This window comes from Heterodontus francisci, chromosome 2 (assembly GCF_036365525.1).
Source record: "Heterodontus francisci isolate sHetFra1 chromosome 2, sHetFra1.hap1, whole genome shotgun sequence".
In the NCBI taxonomy this organism is placed as follows: domain Eukaryota; kingdom Metazoa; phylum Chordata; class Chondrichthyes; order Heterodontiformes; family Heterodontidae; genus Heterodontus; species Heterodontus francisci.
This window is the reverse complement of record NC_090372.1, coordinates 20,005,868-20,020,560: the sequence shown is the minus strand read 5'-3', so window position 1 is coordinate 20,020,560 and position 14,693 is coordinate 20,005,868. Positions and strand designations below refer to the sequence as shown.

Genomic DNA, 14,693 nt, shown 5'->3' with positions numbered 1-14,693 from the left:
TTTGTGCACAACATCTGCCAAACCAATGCTCTGCACGCTTCTGAAGATGATGAAGTAGGTTTTGATAAATGCACAGACGTCTACAGAGCATTTCTACAATTGCTGCTATTCTTGGACTAAACTTAAGAAGATAATGTCAATTCTGCAGAATTGTTGATTGTGGTGCAGCCATTCTACAGACCTCAAAGGCCCAAGTGTATGTGTTTGTGGGAAGCAGGACCTGATTTTATAGTACATTGCAATCATTTGGTGGTAATATTACCTCATTCCAGTTGGTAGGGGGGGTTCACGTGGCTGCACATAGCTTCTGAAAATTGTTCTTCAACAAAGCGCTATCATCCTGTTGTGGTGAGCAATGAGCTCTGTGATCACAGTAATGGCTTAAACCAACCTATATCATTTCCACTGACCATGGCACGATCTGGGAAGGAATTTAACTTGCATCATCCCAGCAGTGTTAGTTGAGTACAGTCTCATACAATCTCTTTGCCCCCTCCTTGTTTCCTTTTTTTGATTCCCCTCTACACTGATGGTGTCAAGCAGCCAACATTTTTATCTAGATAAGATTTCTTGCCTTCCAAGGCTGGAATCCCCAACAGTAATCACTCTGTAGTTTTATCATACTATAGTATTTTTGTAAAAAGTGTCTCTTTCAGATAAATGGACCAAAATTCGATCAATCAATCACTGGGCAAGTTGTAGATAAGCTCAGAATGGGTGCAATTTGTAAAGCACATATTTCCAATCTTGGCCATTTCATTGCAGGATGCCATCAGACACAGGATAGGTGCTTTCCATTCACAGGAAGGGAAAATCCAGAAACCCAGCTCTCTGATCCCTTGTGCACTTCGGAATAGTTGGTTCAAGAGTGCCATAGTCAGTGCCCTTGGAATCAGCTGCTTGTTCGATCTTGCAGTTGAGGATCTTCCACTTGAGCATCTTGCACATGGTCCTGCGAGAATCATGGGAGTGAATCTTAAAGGAAGAAATCATTGAATACAAATGCTTCATGAGTGAAGCCAGTCTGGACTCGGGCCTCGAGCTACGACAATGTGGATCCTGGCTGGCTTCATGCATTACACCAGAAACACTAGCTAACAGGCATTGTGCTAGACTCAGACTCAGAGTGATTACTGTACTCTGAGGGAGATGATTAGCAGAATACAGGAATTAAGGGATAAAGAGGGTGATATATGCTTAGAAGTGCAGGGCAAGGCTAAAATAATTAATGACTACCTTGTATCGGTCTTAACTAAGGAAGAGGATGCTGACAAAGTATCGGCAGAAGCGGAAATGTTAGAGGTAATGGATGAGGTGAAAATTGATAGGTAGGATATACTGGAATAGTTGGCTGTGCTTAGAGTGGATAAGTCACCTGGTTCGGATGGCTTGCATCCTAGGTTGCTCAAGTAATTGGGAGTGGAGATGGTGGAACGTCTTCCAATCTTTCCTAGATACAGAGGAGGTGCCGGAGGATTGATGAGTGGCAAATGTGACACCCTTATTCAAGAAAGGGTGCAAGAACATTCCGAGTAATTACAGGCTGGTCAGTTTAACATCAGTACTGGATAAGGTTTTAGAAATAATAATCAGGGAAAAATAAACAGGCGCTTGGAGAGGTTTGAGTTAATTGAGGAGATGCAGCACCAAATGGTAAAAGGCAGATCATGCTTAACTAATTTGAATTTTTTGATCAAGTGACAGAGAAGGTTGATGGAGGGAAAGCAATGGATCTTGTCTATATGGATTTTAAGAAAGCATTTGACAAAGTACCACATAAAAGGCACGTTAACAAAATTGAGGCTCATGGAATTGGAGGGTCAGTGTCAGCTTGGATAAAAAATTGGCTTAAGGATAGAAAACAGCGAGTTATGGTAAATGGTTGTTTTTCAGACTGGAGGATAGTAGACAGTGGTGTTCCCCAAGGGTCAATTTTTACTGTTTTTAATCATATATAAATGACTAGATTTTGGAGTATAGAATTAAATTTCAAAATTTGCCAATGATACCAAACTTGGAGGTGTGGCAGTGAGGATGATACCAATCGACTACAGGCCATAGATAGGTTAGCAGAATAGACAGAAAAGTGGCATGTGCAGTTTAATAAAGAGAGGTATGAGGTTATGCATTTTGGCAGAAGGGATAGGGAGAAGCAGTATAGACTAAATGTCACAGTTCTAAAGAGTGTACATGGACAGAGGGATCTGGCATTCATGTGCATCAATCTTTGAAGGTGGCGGGACATATTGAGAGAGCACTTAGCAAAGCAGATGGGATCTTGAGCTTCATAAATGGAGGTATTAAGTACAAAAGCAGGAAAGTTATGCTGAACCTTTATAAAGCCACAACTAACGAATTGTGTCCAGTTCTGGTCACCACACTTTAGGAATTATGTGAGGGTCCTTGAGAGGGTGTAGAGGAGAGTTACCAGAATGGTTCCAGAACTGAGGAATTTTAGCTATAAGGTTAATTTGGAGGAGCTGGAGTAGTTCTCCTTTAAGCAAAGGAGATTGAGGGGAGATTAGATAGAGGTGTACAAGATTCTGACAGGTTTAGATACGGTAGACAAAGAAAAGCTGTTCCCATTAGCTGATGGTGAAAGAGATGTAGAGGGGATTGTAAAGAAGAATATTTTTACACAGTGAGTGGTAATGGCCTGGAACTCGCTGCCTATGAAGGTATTGAAAGCCAAGACGATGAATGATTTCAAAAGGAAATTGGATGGGCACTTGAGGTAAATACACTTGAAAGGGCTATGGAGAAATGGGACTGATTGGATTACTCTACAGAGAGCCGGCATGGACTCAATGGGCTGAATGTCGTCCTCCTGTGCTATAGTGACTAATGACTCTATGGGCATGACCCCCACAGGGATGTATCGACCACATAATTTCAGGTCCGTTGTCTCATTCAGAAATGAGAATTATTCCCATATTGACAGTTTTCTCACTCATACTAGCTGTGTCTGAAAGGCACCAGGGCCTTGAAGAATTCTGCTCCCCTGTCCTATTTGATTGTGGCAGAGGGAGACATGTATTATGCCAACTGGATAAATGACTGAAGTAGTGTCATTTATAATACATGTTACAGCCTCAATATTCCTGTTTGCAGTTTCCTGTGTCTTTAAATTAGCAGGAACTCCAGCTTGTGTGTAATTCTGGGGCCAGACAGATTGCTAAATAGTGTCTGTAATATTTTTCTGCAGGTGTGAAACCATGGTCAAATGTTACGGAAATACTGGATGAAAAAGATGGAATTGACACCGAGCTTCTCGTTTATGCAATGACTTTAATAAATAAGGTTTGTGCAACGTTCAGTTGAATTTAGTGTGCCTGTTTGCCCGTGTTCCCATTGGCCTGTAAGGTGACAACCATCATCTGCCACCAAGTGAGCACCGGGCACCTGACAGAGTAGCTTTTAAACAATCGCGTTCCCGTGTTGTTAGTAAAACACTGGTTACCTTTGGCTGGCTGTTTAATCGTGATGCTACAGGGCATGATTTTCAAAGTCCTGTTTTGTGATCGACAAAAGTCGGAAGCAATAATATTCATGGTTTTTTTTTTATCATCGTGGCAGTTGTCAGTTCGTTCTGAAACCCTCAGATCAATGATATACCAGTGTGCTCCTCAGGTAGGGTTCATGTCTACAAACTTTGGAAGGGAAATCAGTACAAGTAGTGATTTGATTCTTAATGCTGTTTTTAAGCAAACTACAGTACATTTTCCTCCATTTGCTAATTCGAGCAATAATGTTGGTCAGATTATAACATTGAGAAACCTGCTTAATACACTTTCCATTTCCTGCTGACTTTTATTGAATGTTAATAAAGTTGTAGCTGTAACCCTAAAATGCAATATCAAATTCAAAAGGAGCTCGCTATTAAACAGCGTCAGAGGTGATTGCCATTTGTGCCACCCAGTGGTGTGTTAGGAATGTGCACCCAAGATTCTACATGGACCATTTTCTAATCTTGGCTTCGGAGGGGATGGAACTGAGTGAGAGGTAGAGACAGTGTCAGCGAGTAAGGCAATTTACTGTAAACATCATCTAAAGTAGAGTTGGTGCCCAAGGAGCTTTGACGGAGGCTTGGGAGTAGCTTGTCTGCTTGTGGGTGCTGGGATGTGACATGAAGGTGAGCGAGGGAGAATTGGGCAATAAATGCTGGCCTTGCCAGCAAAGCTGCGCCCCCTGAATAAATAAATAAAAAATGGCAAAATGCCTGAAATAGCGACAGAAATACACGAGTAAATAAGAATTAAGAACCTTTTGATTGTAACTTTTAGTCCTCTTCAATGAGTGATAAAACTGTGTAATAACACACCAAGTATGGATAAAGACCATCACAGCTGGGGTTAATAAAGGCAGCTTTATGGTTTGAATCCGTGCTCGCTGGATTATGCAGTTTGTTTACATCAAACACTGCTTCTTTTGTAGCTTAGCTCTTTGCACATATCGAGGGACCCAAAAATTCAATTTTATCTGTGGTGACACTACAGATATTCATAACATTTGATAGCATAATTCCAAAGAGCATTGCTGAAATCCTTCCAACAATTACACCTGGCTGTAACCCCATCATTACACTACGCCATTGTGTTGATTCCCCATTCCTTGCATTATTCCAATACTGAACTCCTCCCCCATTCCATGATCGAGATAACACACACCTGTCTATTATAGGTAAAAGAATCAATGGGGAACAAACCTCCTTTGCCCACCTGTAACTAATTAAATTATTCTGTTAATCTGCTAAACTATAAGTACCAAGTCTAAGGTTTTTACAAATTGTAGCTCCTTTATCTGAATAATTAATAATAGAGCCGTTGTCGTAGAAGTTTATTGGTGCTGAGGTTACGTGGTGGGGAATGTGTATATTTCAGTAATGGTACCAGAGCTCAGTAACGTGAAGTTCAAAGATGAAATAATCCCCCTTAATAAACAGTAGAGGGTCAGGGAGGAAGGGCGGCAAGTGGAGAGACAGGTGTGAAGAGGAGGTGAGAGAGGGTGGGTACGGGGTGGGGGGAGGGAGAGACAGCGGGTAGAGGGCGGGTGGGCAGCGGAGGGAGAAGTGGAGGGTGTGGGGAGGGAGAAGCAGCAGGTAGAGGGCAGAGAGAGGTAGAGGGCGAGGTGGATGGAGAGACAGCGAGAGAATGCTGGTAGCCCAGTGCAATTTTTGCAAATAGATTGATCAATCAGTTTTCAAAGGTGCTTTTGTCTTGAAATTAATTTCTTTGACTATTAACAAAGAAACGCAGGCCGGAATTTTACGCCGCCCCAGTGGGTCGGATGGTGGCGTGGGGGCGTAGGTCTGGCGGGGTTGAGGAGCGGCCCGCCCGCCCGAGGCCAATCAAGACCCTTAAGCGGCTACTTAAGGGCCCTCGCTCGTCTCCATGGTTATTTTACCCATGGCAAGCGGGTGTGCCGGGGACGTGAAAGGCCGCCCAGCTATAGCTGCTGGCCTTTCTGCACTCCGAGGTGGGGGGGATGGGGAGTGCCTGGCAATTGGGCACAAGGTGCCCGATTGAGGGCCGCCCCCGCCTCCCAACCCAACCCCGGATCCCCCCTCCCCCCAAACGACCACCCTAGCCTCACCAGGGCATGACCGATTCCCCTGGTGAGGCAACCCAAACTTACATTCAGTCCCGTCTCCTGAGTATCCTCCTCGGTCGGCTGGGCTGCAATCCCAGCAGTGGCCACCGCTCCCGGTGGCGCTGCTGAGACTAAGAGCTGCCGGCCTGCTGACTGGCCGGCAGCTTTTGAGGTGGGACTTCCTCCCTCAAGTGGGTGGAAGTCCCGCCTCGGGCCAGTTAAAGCCTGGGGATCCGTAAAATACGGGATGGATCCCCAGGCTGGGCGGAAGCGGGTTCGGCACCGACATTTACGTCGGAGTCCGGTTCCCGTCTGTCCACTGTAAAATTCCGGCCACAGTCTCATGAAATTCCTTTCTGTGCTATTTTAACAGCTGCACTAACTCATCCTGAGTTGAAGGGGTTAATGGCCCCGGTTAAGATAATGGACAAAGGAACTCCACATAAATGCAAAGTGTGTACACTAATGACTGAGCTCAATTGCCAAGCACTTGCCGTAAAGTTTTTGTATGACGTTTCAAACAAATGACTACAGCTCTTGCAATGCAATAGCACAAAGGTGATAACATCTCACTGCCTAAATTTGGTCTAAATGGTGATTTTGGGCAGTGAGAAATGTTAACTGTGAAGCTCCTTTAAAGCTGTTTTATGGATGCATTTTTTGTGTTTTTTTGAAAAACAGTTTCTCTCTCTTAATGGAATGAATGTATTCATGTGCTCTGTTGGAATTCCCAGACATTGGCAGGTTTGCCTGATCAAGATTCCTTCTATGATGTAGTGGACTGTCTGGAAGAACAAGGGATGGAAGCTATTTCACAGAGACACTTGAACAAAAAAGGAACTGACTTGGATTTGGTCGAACAATTCAATATTTATGAGGTAATATTTCACACTCCTGTATTAATGTGAACGCAATGACATTGTTTTCAGAAAGTTGATGGGGAGGAAGAGGTATGTTTCTGTATGTCATTGTGAAAGGCAGCCTGAGGCATGGCTCATGTGGGCCTATTTTCAGTTTTAAGTCAGCAGAAATCAAGGGAATTGAGCTGCAGTTGTTGAATTGGAGCACTTGCCTTGGAGAAGAAAAATGTTGGGTCATAAAATTATGTAGCTACAGATGCTGCAGTCTGCAATAAGCAACTTTAACAGGTTAGCCTTTTATTGAAAGATGGAACATTTTATGGGTATTCTGTTAAATGTTGATGTAAATTGATAATTTTTGCAATAGGAAAAGCAACACTGTTGGATTTGGACAAATGGCAACAAGCCGAGTCTTTGGCCAAGATGCAGTCATGTCAGAGGCATGAAAATTACAAACCAGCAATTTTTTTTCCACATCTCTCGCTGATGCGATAATCTGCATTGGCAATAGCTCAACCAAGTGATCATCAAGTGTGAGCTTATGAGTGTCAGAAAACTATTGAGCCTTGGTTGAGGGCAGAACAGCTCAACTAGTTATTGGCTTCAGCTATGCATTATTCAGAGGAGAAACTTGTTCGCAATTAGCAGCAGGAATCGTGACTGACTTTCACTCTTACTCATAAGCTTTTCCCCGAGCCTTTCATCCTTGCTATACTGGGGCCAAATCTAACACTCCAGAAAGTTAGAACAACACATACGTGCGTGGTGATGGTGCGTTTGAGATGTCACTAATGAACGAGAAGTGTGTCATTGAGCCATAGCTTAATTTCTCAGTCGTCCTGAATGTTGACTGCAGAAATTGGTAAACAAATGCACGGAGGAATCATGGTCAATCACACCTGATTGTTCCAAAGTGAACTAGGATGGAAAAATAAAGATACCATGAATTGCATTAGCAGTGCAAAGGAAATAAGTCAGCATCTTTACTGAGGAAAGATGGGATAATGCTGTGATGGGTACACACTCAAACTATTTATTGGTCTTTTCTCTTTACAGATGCTGACTACCCCACTGTTAATTTCCTGTATTTCCTTTTTTATTTTAAATGTGGCAATTAATTAATTATGTTTTGTTGAAATGATTTCTGGCACTTTTTTTTAAAAAAAGCATAATTTGAATAGAAAATACAGCAGTTTGGACAAAGATGAGAACTTATAAAGGCAAGAAGAGTGGTGTACAGGCCACTTAATGTTAACCACACTGTTGAAGGAAGAAATAATGGCAGCTTGTCAGAGAGGTACAGCGATAATCATGGGGGATTTTAACCTACATATAGACTGGAAAAATCAGATGGGCAGAGGTAGCCTAGATGAGGAGTACATAGAATGTTTCGGGATAATTTCTTGGAGCAGTACGTTCTGGAGCCAACCAGAGAGCAGGCAGTACTCGACCTGGTATTGTGCAACAAGATAGGATGAATTAATGCCCTCATAGTTAAGACATCCCTAGGTAGCAGCGATCATGATATGATTGAATTTTACATTCAGTTTGAGGGAGAGAAAAGTGGATCCAAGACCAGTATTTTCAACTTAAATAAGGGCAATTATGAAGGCGTGAAAGCAGAGCTAGCTAGTGTAAACCGGCAAATTGGGTTAAGGGATAAGTCAACAGAGATGCAATGACAGACATTTAAGGGGAAATATCAGAATACACAGAATAGATGCATTTCAGCGGGAAAGAAAAATTCCAAGGGAGGGAGCCACCATCCGTGATTAACCAGAACAGTTAAAGATAGTATCAGACTTGAAGAAAAAGCATATAATTGCGCAAAGATGGGTGGCAGGTTAGAAGATTGGACAGAATATAAAAAAGATTGACTAAAAGATTGATGAGGAAAGTAAAAATAGAGTATGAGAGAAAGCTAGCTAGAAATATAAAGACTGATAGTAAGACTATCTATAGATATTTTTTTTTAAAGTTAACAAAGTGAGCGTTGGCCCTATAGAAAGTGAGTCTGGGGAATTAATAATGGATAATAAGGAGATGGTAGATGAATTGAACAGGTATGTTGCATCGGTCTTCACAATGGAGGATACAAGTAACTTCCCAGAATTGGTTGTAAGTCAGCAAATGGAAGGGAGGGAAGAACTCAAGAAAATTACAATCACTAGGGAAGTGGTACTGAACAAATTGTTGGAGCTGCGGGCTGACAAGTCCTCGGGTCCTGATGGACTTCATCCTAGGTTGTTAAAAGAAGTGGCTAGTGAGATAGTTGATGCGTTAGTTTTAATTTTCCAAAATTCCCTAGATTCGGGGAAGGTTCCATAGACTGGAAAATAGTGAATGTAACTCCGTTATTCTAAAAGGGAGGGAGACAGAAAGCAGGAAACTACAGGCCGTTTAGCTTAACATCTGTCTTCGGGAAAATGTTAGAAGCTGTTATTAAAGACGTTATAGCAGGGCATTTAGAAAAATTCAAGGTAATCAGGCAGAGTCAACATGGTTTTTTGAAAGCAAAATCATGTTTATCCAATTTATTGGAGTTCTTTGAAGGAGCTATATGTGCTGTGGATAAAGGGGAACTAGCGGATGTATTGTACTTAGATTTCCAGAAGGCATTTGATAAGGTGCCACATCAAAGGTTATTGCAGAAAATAAAAGCTCATGGTGTAGGGGGTGACATATTGGCATGGATAGAAGATTGGCGAGCTACTGGGAAACGGAGAGTAGGCATAAGTGGGTCATTTTCTGGTTAGCAAGATGTAACGAGTACTGTGCCACAGGGATCTGTGCTGGGGCCTCAACTTTTTACAATTGATATAAATGACTTAGATGAAGAGATCGAAGGTATGGTAGCTAAATTTGCTGATGAGACAAAGATAGGTAGGAAAGTAAGTTGTGAAGAGGTCATAAGGAGGCTACAAAGGGATACAGATAGGTTGAGTGGGTGAGCAAAAATCTGGCAAATAGAGTATAATGTGGGAAAATGCAAAGTTGTCCATTTTGGCAGGCAGAATAACAAAGAAGCATATTATCTAAATGGTGAGAGATTGCAAAGGGATCTGGGTTTCCTAGTGCATGAATCGCAAAAGGTTAGTAAGCAGGTACAGCACATAATTAGTAAAGCTAATAGAATGCTATCGTTTATCGCGAGGGAAAATTGAATACAAAAGTAGGGAGGTTATACATCAGCTGTACAGGGCATTGGTGAGACCACATCTGGAGTACTATGTACAGTACTGGCCTCCTTATTTAAGGGAGGATGTCAATGCATTGGAAGCAGTTCAGAGAAGGTTTACTGGACTGATACCTGGAATGGGCAGGCTGTCTTATGAGGAAAGATTGGACAGGCTAGGCTTGTATCCGCTTCAATTTAGGAACATATAATATCCTAAGGGGTCTTGACAGGGTGAATGTGGAAAGGATGTTTCCCTTTGTGGGAGAATCTAGAACCAAGGATTAGTGCTTAAAAATAAGGGGTCATCCATTTAAGACAGAGATGAGGAGAAATCTTTTCTCTGAGGGTCATGAGTCTTTGGAACTCTCTTCCTCAAAAGGCAGTGGAAGTAGAGTCTTTGAATATGTTTAAGGCAGAGGTGGATAGATTCTTGATAAACAAGGGGGTGAAAGGTTATCAGGGACTGGTAGTAATATGGAGTAATCAATTCAGCCATGAACTTATTGAATGGTGGAGCGGGGCCGAGGGGCCTTCCCCTGCTCCTAATTTGTATGTTCGTATAAATCATTTTCTTTCAAAAATGATGGCTCTAAATCTTGCAGCAGTTGCAAGATCCTGCAAGATCCCCCTCCAAGCCACACCATCCTGACTTGGAACTATATTGCCATTCCTTCACTGTTGCTGGGTCAAAATCCTGGAACTCCCTTCCAAACAGCACTGTTAGTGTAGCTGCACCCCAAGGAGTGCAGCGGTTCAAGAAGGCAATTAGGGATGGGCAATAAATGCTGGCCTAGCCAGCGACTCCCACAACCCCTAAACAAATAAAAAACAGCAGTGGTTTTTTTTAATCAATAGACAGAACCTGCCCTAGATAAATCTCTACTGTTATCCAAGGACAGTGCCTGTGGTGTTTAGTAAACATAGAAAATAGGAGCAGGAGTAGGCCATTCGGCCCTTCTTCGCCATTCATTATGATCATGGCTGATCATCCAACTCAGTAACCTGTTCCTACTTTCGCCCCATATCCTTAGTTTAGTTTAGAGATACAGCACTGAAACAGGCCCTTCGGCCCACCGAGTCTGTGCCGACCATCAACCACCCATTTATACTAATCCTACACTAATCCCATATTCCTACCACATCCCCACCTGTCCCTATATTTCCCTACCACCTACCTATACTAGGGGCAATTGCTAATGGCCAATTTACCTACCAACCTGCAAGTCTTTGGCATGTGTGAGGAAACCGGAGCACCCGGAGGAAACCCACGCAAACACAGGGAGAACTTGCAAACTCCACACAGGCAGTACCCAGAATTGAACCCGAGTCACTGGAGCTGTGAGGCTGCGGTGCTAACCACTGCGCTGCCCTTTGATCCCTTTAAACCCAAGAGCTATATCTAACTCCTTCTTGAAAACATACAATGTTTTGGCCTCAACTGCTTTCTGTGGTAGCGAATTCCACAGGTTAACCACTCTCTAGGTGAAGAAATTTCTCCTCATCTCAGTCCTGAAAGATTTGCCCCTTATCCTTAGACTATGATCCCTGGTTCTGAACTCCCCCACCATCGGGAACATCCTTCCTGCATCTACCCTGTCAAGTCCTGTTCGAATTTTATAGGTTATTAGTATGGTGTGCAATACTTCTATCTGATCTGTGCACCTCCACTTCCCTCTGTATGCAGTAATTCTATCTGATTTGTCCATTCGTCCTCCCCGTCAATGTACAGTAGTTATTTCTGATCACTTCCATCCTCTACACCTTCATGGTCATTCTCAGGGCCATGGTACTGTTTCTTGAGATTCAACACTTCATTGCCATTAAGTAAGGATTTTGAATCCCATAATCAGATCCTTTCTCAATCCCCTCTTCTCCTGTGTAAACACGATTAGTCTCTGCAGTGTCTCCTAGTAGCTCGGGTGTCTGACGTCCAGTTAACATTCTATTTCCAATGATGTGATGTTTTTGCTGTTAATGATCCAATGCCCTGTACAAGCTCAGTATCGCACCCTGCGGTTTGTGTTCTATAACAGGAGATATATAACCCAAGATCCTGACTGCCTCATTAACCACAGCCACACCCGCAGATTGGTTCAGCAATCCATCCATCAACACTCCAAACCTTTTTGCCATCTCCTATCCTGTCAATTTTAGCAGGGTTTTGTTCCAAACCTTTCCAATTTCAATACTTTTGTCATTTCTCAACCCAATTTACCAATCTAACCAGATCCCCAATGCTGTTGATTGATTTGTTTAAATGCCCTGCACTGACCGCACCTCTCTTGCCCCCAACCAATCTTTTTGTCACATGCAAATTTTAACCATTTTATCTCTACTCCCACTTTCAAATTGATAGCAGGCACCATAGCCTAGTGATTATGGTCCTGCAGTAGTAACCTAGAGGTTGAGAGTTCAAATCCCACGATGGCAAGTTGTTAAACTGAATATAATAAACACCCCCTCCTGCTCGGGGTGTGCACGTGCAAACACACACAGGAGAGAAAATGTACCTCAAATTCCACGTATTGTCACAGGAGAAAAATCTATTTTAATCTGTGTCTGTCATTATGTTTGTCCCTTTACATATTTACCTGTCGCAGGTTACTTTTATTAGCTAGTTATTGTTAATGTACTAGGATTGTAGCTGCTGTTTGATACAAAGTTTGCAGCTTAATTTGGGTATCAAATCATTGAAATCAAATTTAAGCCAATGATGCAGCCCAGATCCTGGAGGTGACCTGAGAGTATATTTAGACCACAGATGTAGCATCAGTGTGACAATTTTGCTGTAACTGTAGTGTAAATGCAGCCTGAATATAGTGTAATTGCCTGGACTGGCATCTGGCACACAGCAAAGTGACACTCCCTGACGTAAGATGTCTTGTTCTTCATTTTGGAGTTAGTTTGGGCCTTCATACCTGATTTACACTCCCAAGTTAAACGTCAGGTATGGCCTTGTATGCTAATAATTTAGAGAATGTGAATTCAAGTCCCACAATGGCAGTTTGTGATCTTAAATTAATTGAATAAAAATAGCTAAATAAATCTAGACTAAAAAGCTAATATCAGTCAAAGTAACAAGAAAGCTGTTGGGTTATTGTTAAAAAGTTAACCTATTTTACTAATGCGCTACTTACCTAGTCCGGCCTATACCTGACTCCAGTCTAACAGCAATACAGTTGACGAACTGCCCTCTGTAATGACCCTGCAAGCCACTCCATTGCAGCGAACTGCTATAAATAATACCAAAATTTCACAGACCAATCGGCTTTGACCTAGGCTTTATATTGAGACATGACCAAGGTGCACCCAGACCGGCCAACCCTGCATTGCTCTCCTCATCTGAGTACTGGTGCAAAAGTTGGGAGTGTGGTCCCACAGATTAGTCAAACAACAGTCATACTGTCAGAATCATACCTATCAGTCATTGGCCCAGATTCCTCTATCATCATCCCTGGGTATGTCCTGTCCCACTGACAGGACATACCCACCAGAGATGGGAGCACAATTGTATAGAGTCAGGTGGGAATGGCCCTGGGAGTGTTCAGCATTGACTGCAGACCTATGAAGACTCATGGCTTCAGGTCAAACATGGACAAGGAAACATCTTGCTGATTGCTACCCCCCCCAACCCCCGCCACCCCTCAACTGAGGAAGCAGTGCTCGCCTTTGTTGATCAACACTCAGAGGAAACACTAAGGGTAGCAATGTACTCTGGGTTTGGGACTTCAATGTCCATCACCAAGAGTGGCTCAGAGGTACCACCATTGACCAAGCTGACAGAGTGCTGAAGGTTCCAGCTGCCAGACAGGGCTTGTGGTAAGTGTTGAAAAATCAACTCGAGCCCAGTCCCACACCAATATTGTTGACTCTTAACTGAGCCACTACAGCATTGGGGCAGCACCTTCACCACCTTACTGTAACAATTTAAGAAGGTGACCTATCGCCACCTTCTCTGGGCAGTTAGAGCTGAATCATAAATGCCAGTCTTGCCAGTGATGAAAAATAAATAAATCACAAGATGTTTACACTTGGGAAAGCAAATGAAATTGACTGTGAATTTTCGCATTTGTGAAGTAGCTTAAATAATTTTTCCTAATTGATTTACAGATGGGCCTGAAACATGAAGATGACGATGATGATAGTGTTGCTCTGAGTGGACGCAAGGACCGGAGGAGAGCAAGTCTTGGCATAAATGAGCGACGCGGTTTAGAACGGCGGCGAAGTCGAAGGCATTCAGTGCAGAATATCAAGAGCTCCTTGTCTGCCCCTGCGAGTCCTTGCAGTCCCCTGCCTGGCCACTTAAGTCCACATTTACTGTCACCCAGTGGCCAGAGGCATGAAGATCTCAGCGAAAAGTAAGTGCCAAAAATTGAACCAAGCATGGAAACCATATTGAGCTGTGGTCCTTTTTATGAGATGGTCTTTACTCCATCCCCTTCACTTATCTTAAATTCCCAGTCACACTCTTGTTAAAATTGCTTTCTTTCTCTGTCATATCTTCTTGCAATAGTTACCATTTTAGATTAGATTAGATTAGATTAGAGATACAGCACTGAAACAGGCCCTTCGGCCCACCGAGTCTGTGCCGAACATCAACCACCCATTTATACTAATCCGACACTAATCCCATATTCCTACCAAACATCCCCACCTGTCCCTATATTTCCCTACCACCTACCTATACTAGTGACAATTTATAATGGCCAATTTACCTATCAACCTGCAAGTCTTTTGGCTTGTGGGAGGAAACCGGAGCACCCGGAGAAAACCCACGCACACACAGGGAGAACTTGCAAACTCCACACAGGCAGTACCCGGAATCGAACCCGGGTCCCTGGTGCTGTGAGGCTGCAGTGCTAACCAATGCGCCACTGTGCCGCCCTCACATTTTGCAGACAAATTGGGGAGCAACTAGGACTCATCTTGAAAGAGTAAAAAAGGCACAAGAGAACCAGTCGGCGATGAATATTGATATTAGCGCAGAGGCCCAAAAGCCTAATATGGTGACTGAATTTACATGCACCCCATCCTATCCACTTCAGATATGGTGATGGAATTATTAC

General features: G+C 43.0%; 1 protein-coding gene across 7 annotated transcripts in view; it reads left to right on the top strand.

Annotated features, from left to right (window-relative positions):
* Positions 1 to 14,693, top strand: part of fhod3b (formin homology 2 domain containing 3b) — a 603,766-nt gene that overhangs the window by 411,291 nt on the left and 177,782 nt on the right. For all 7 annotated transcript variants that reach the window (XM_068055417.1, XM_068055443.1, XM_068055407.1 and 4 more), the window contains exons 8-10: positions 3,206 to 3,300; positions 6,324 to 6,467; positions 13,738 to 13,985. In XM_068055417.1, the coding sequence (XP_067911518.1) occupies positions 3,206 to 3,300; positions 6,324 to 6,467; positions 13,738 to 13,985 (487 nt within the window). The remainder of the gene's footprint in view (positions 1 to 3,205; positions 3,301 to 6,323; positions 6,468 to 13,737; positions 13,986 to 14,693) is intronic.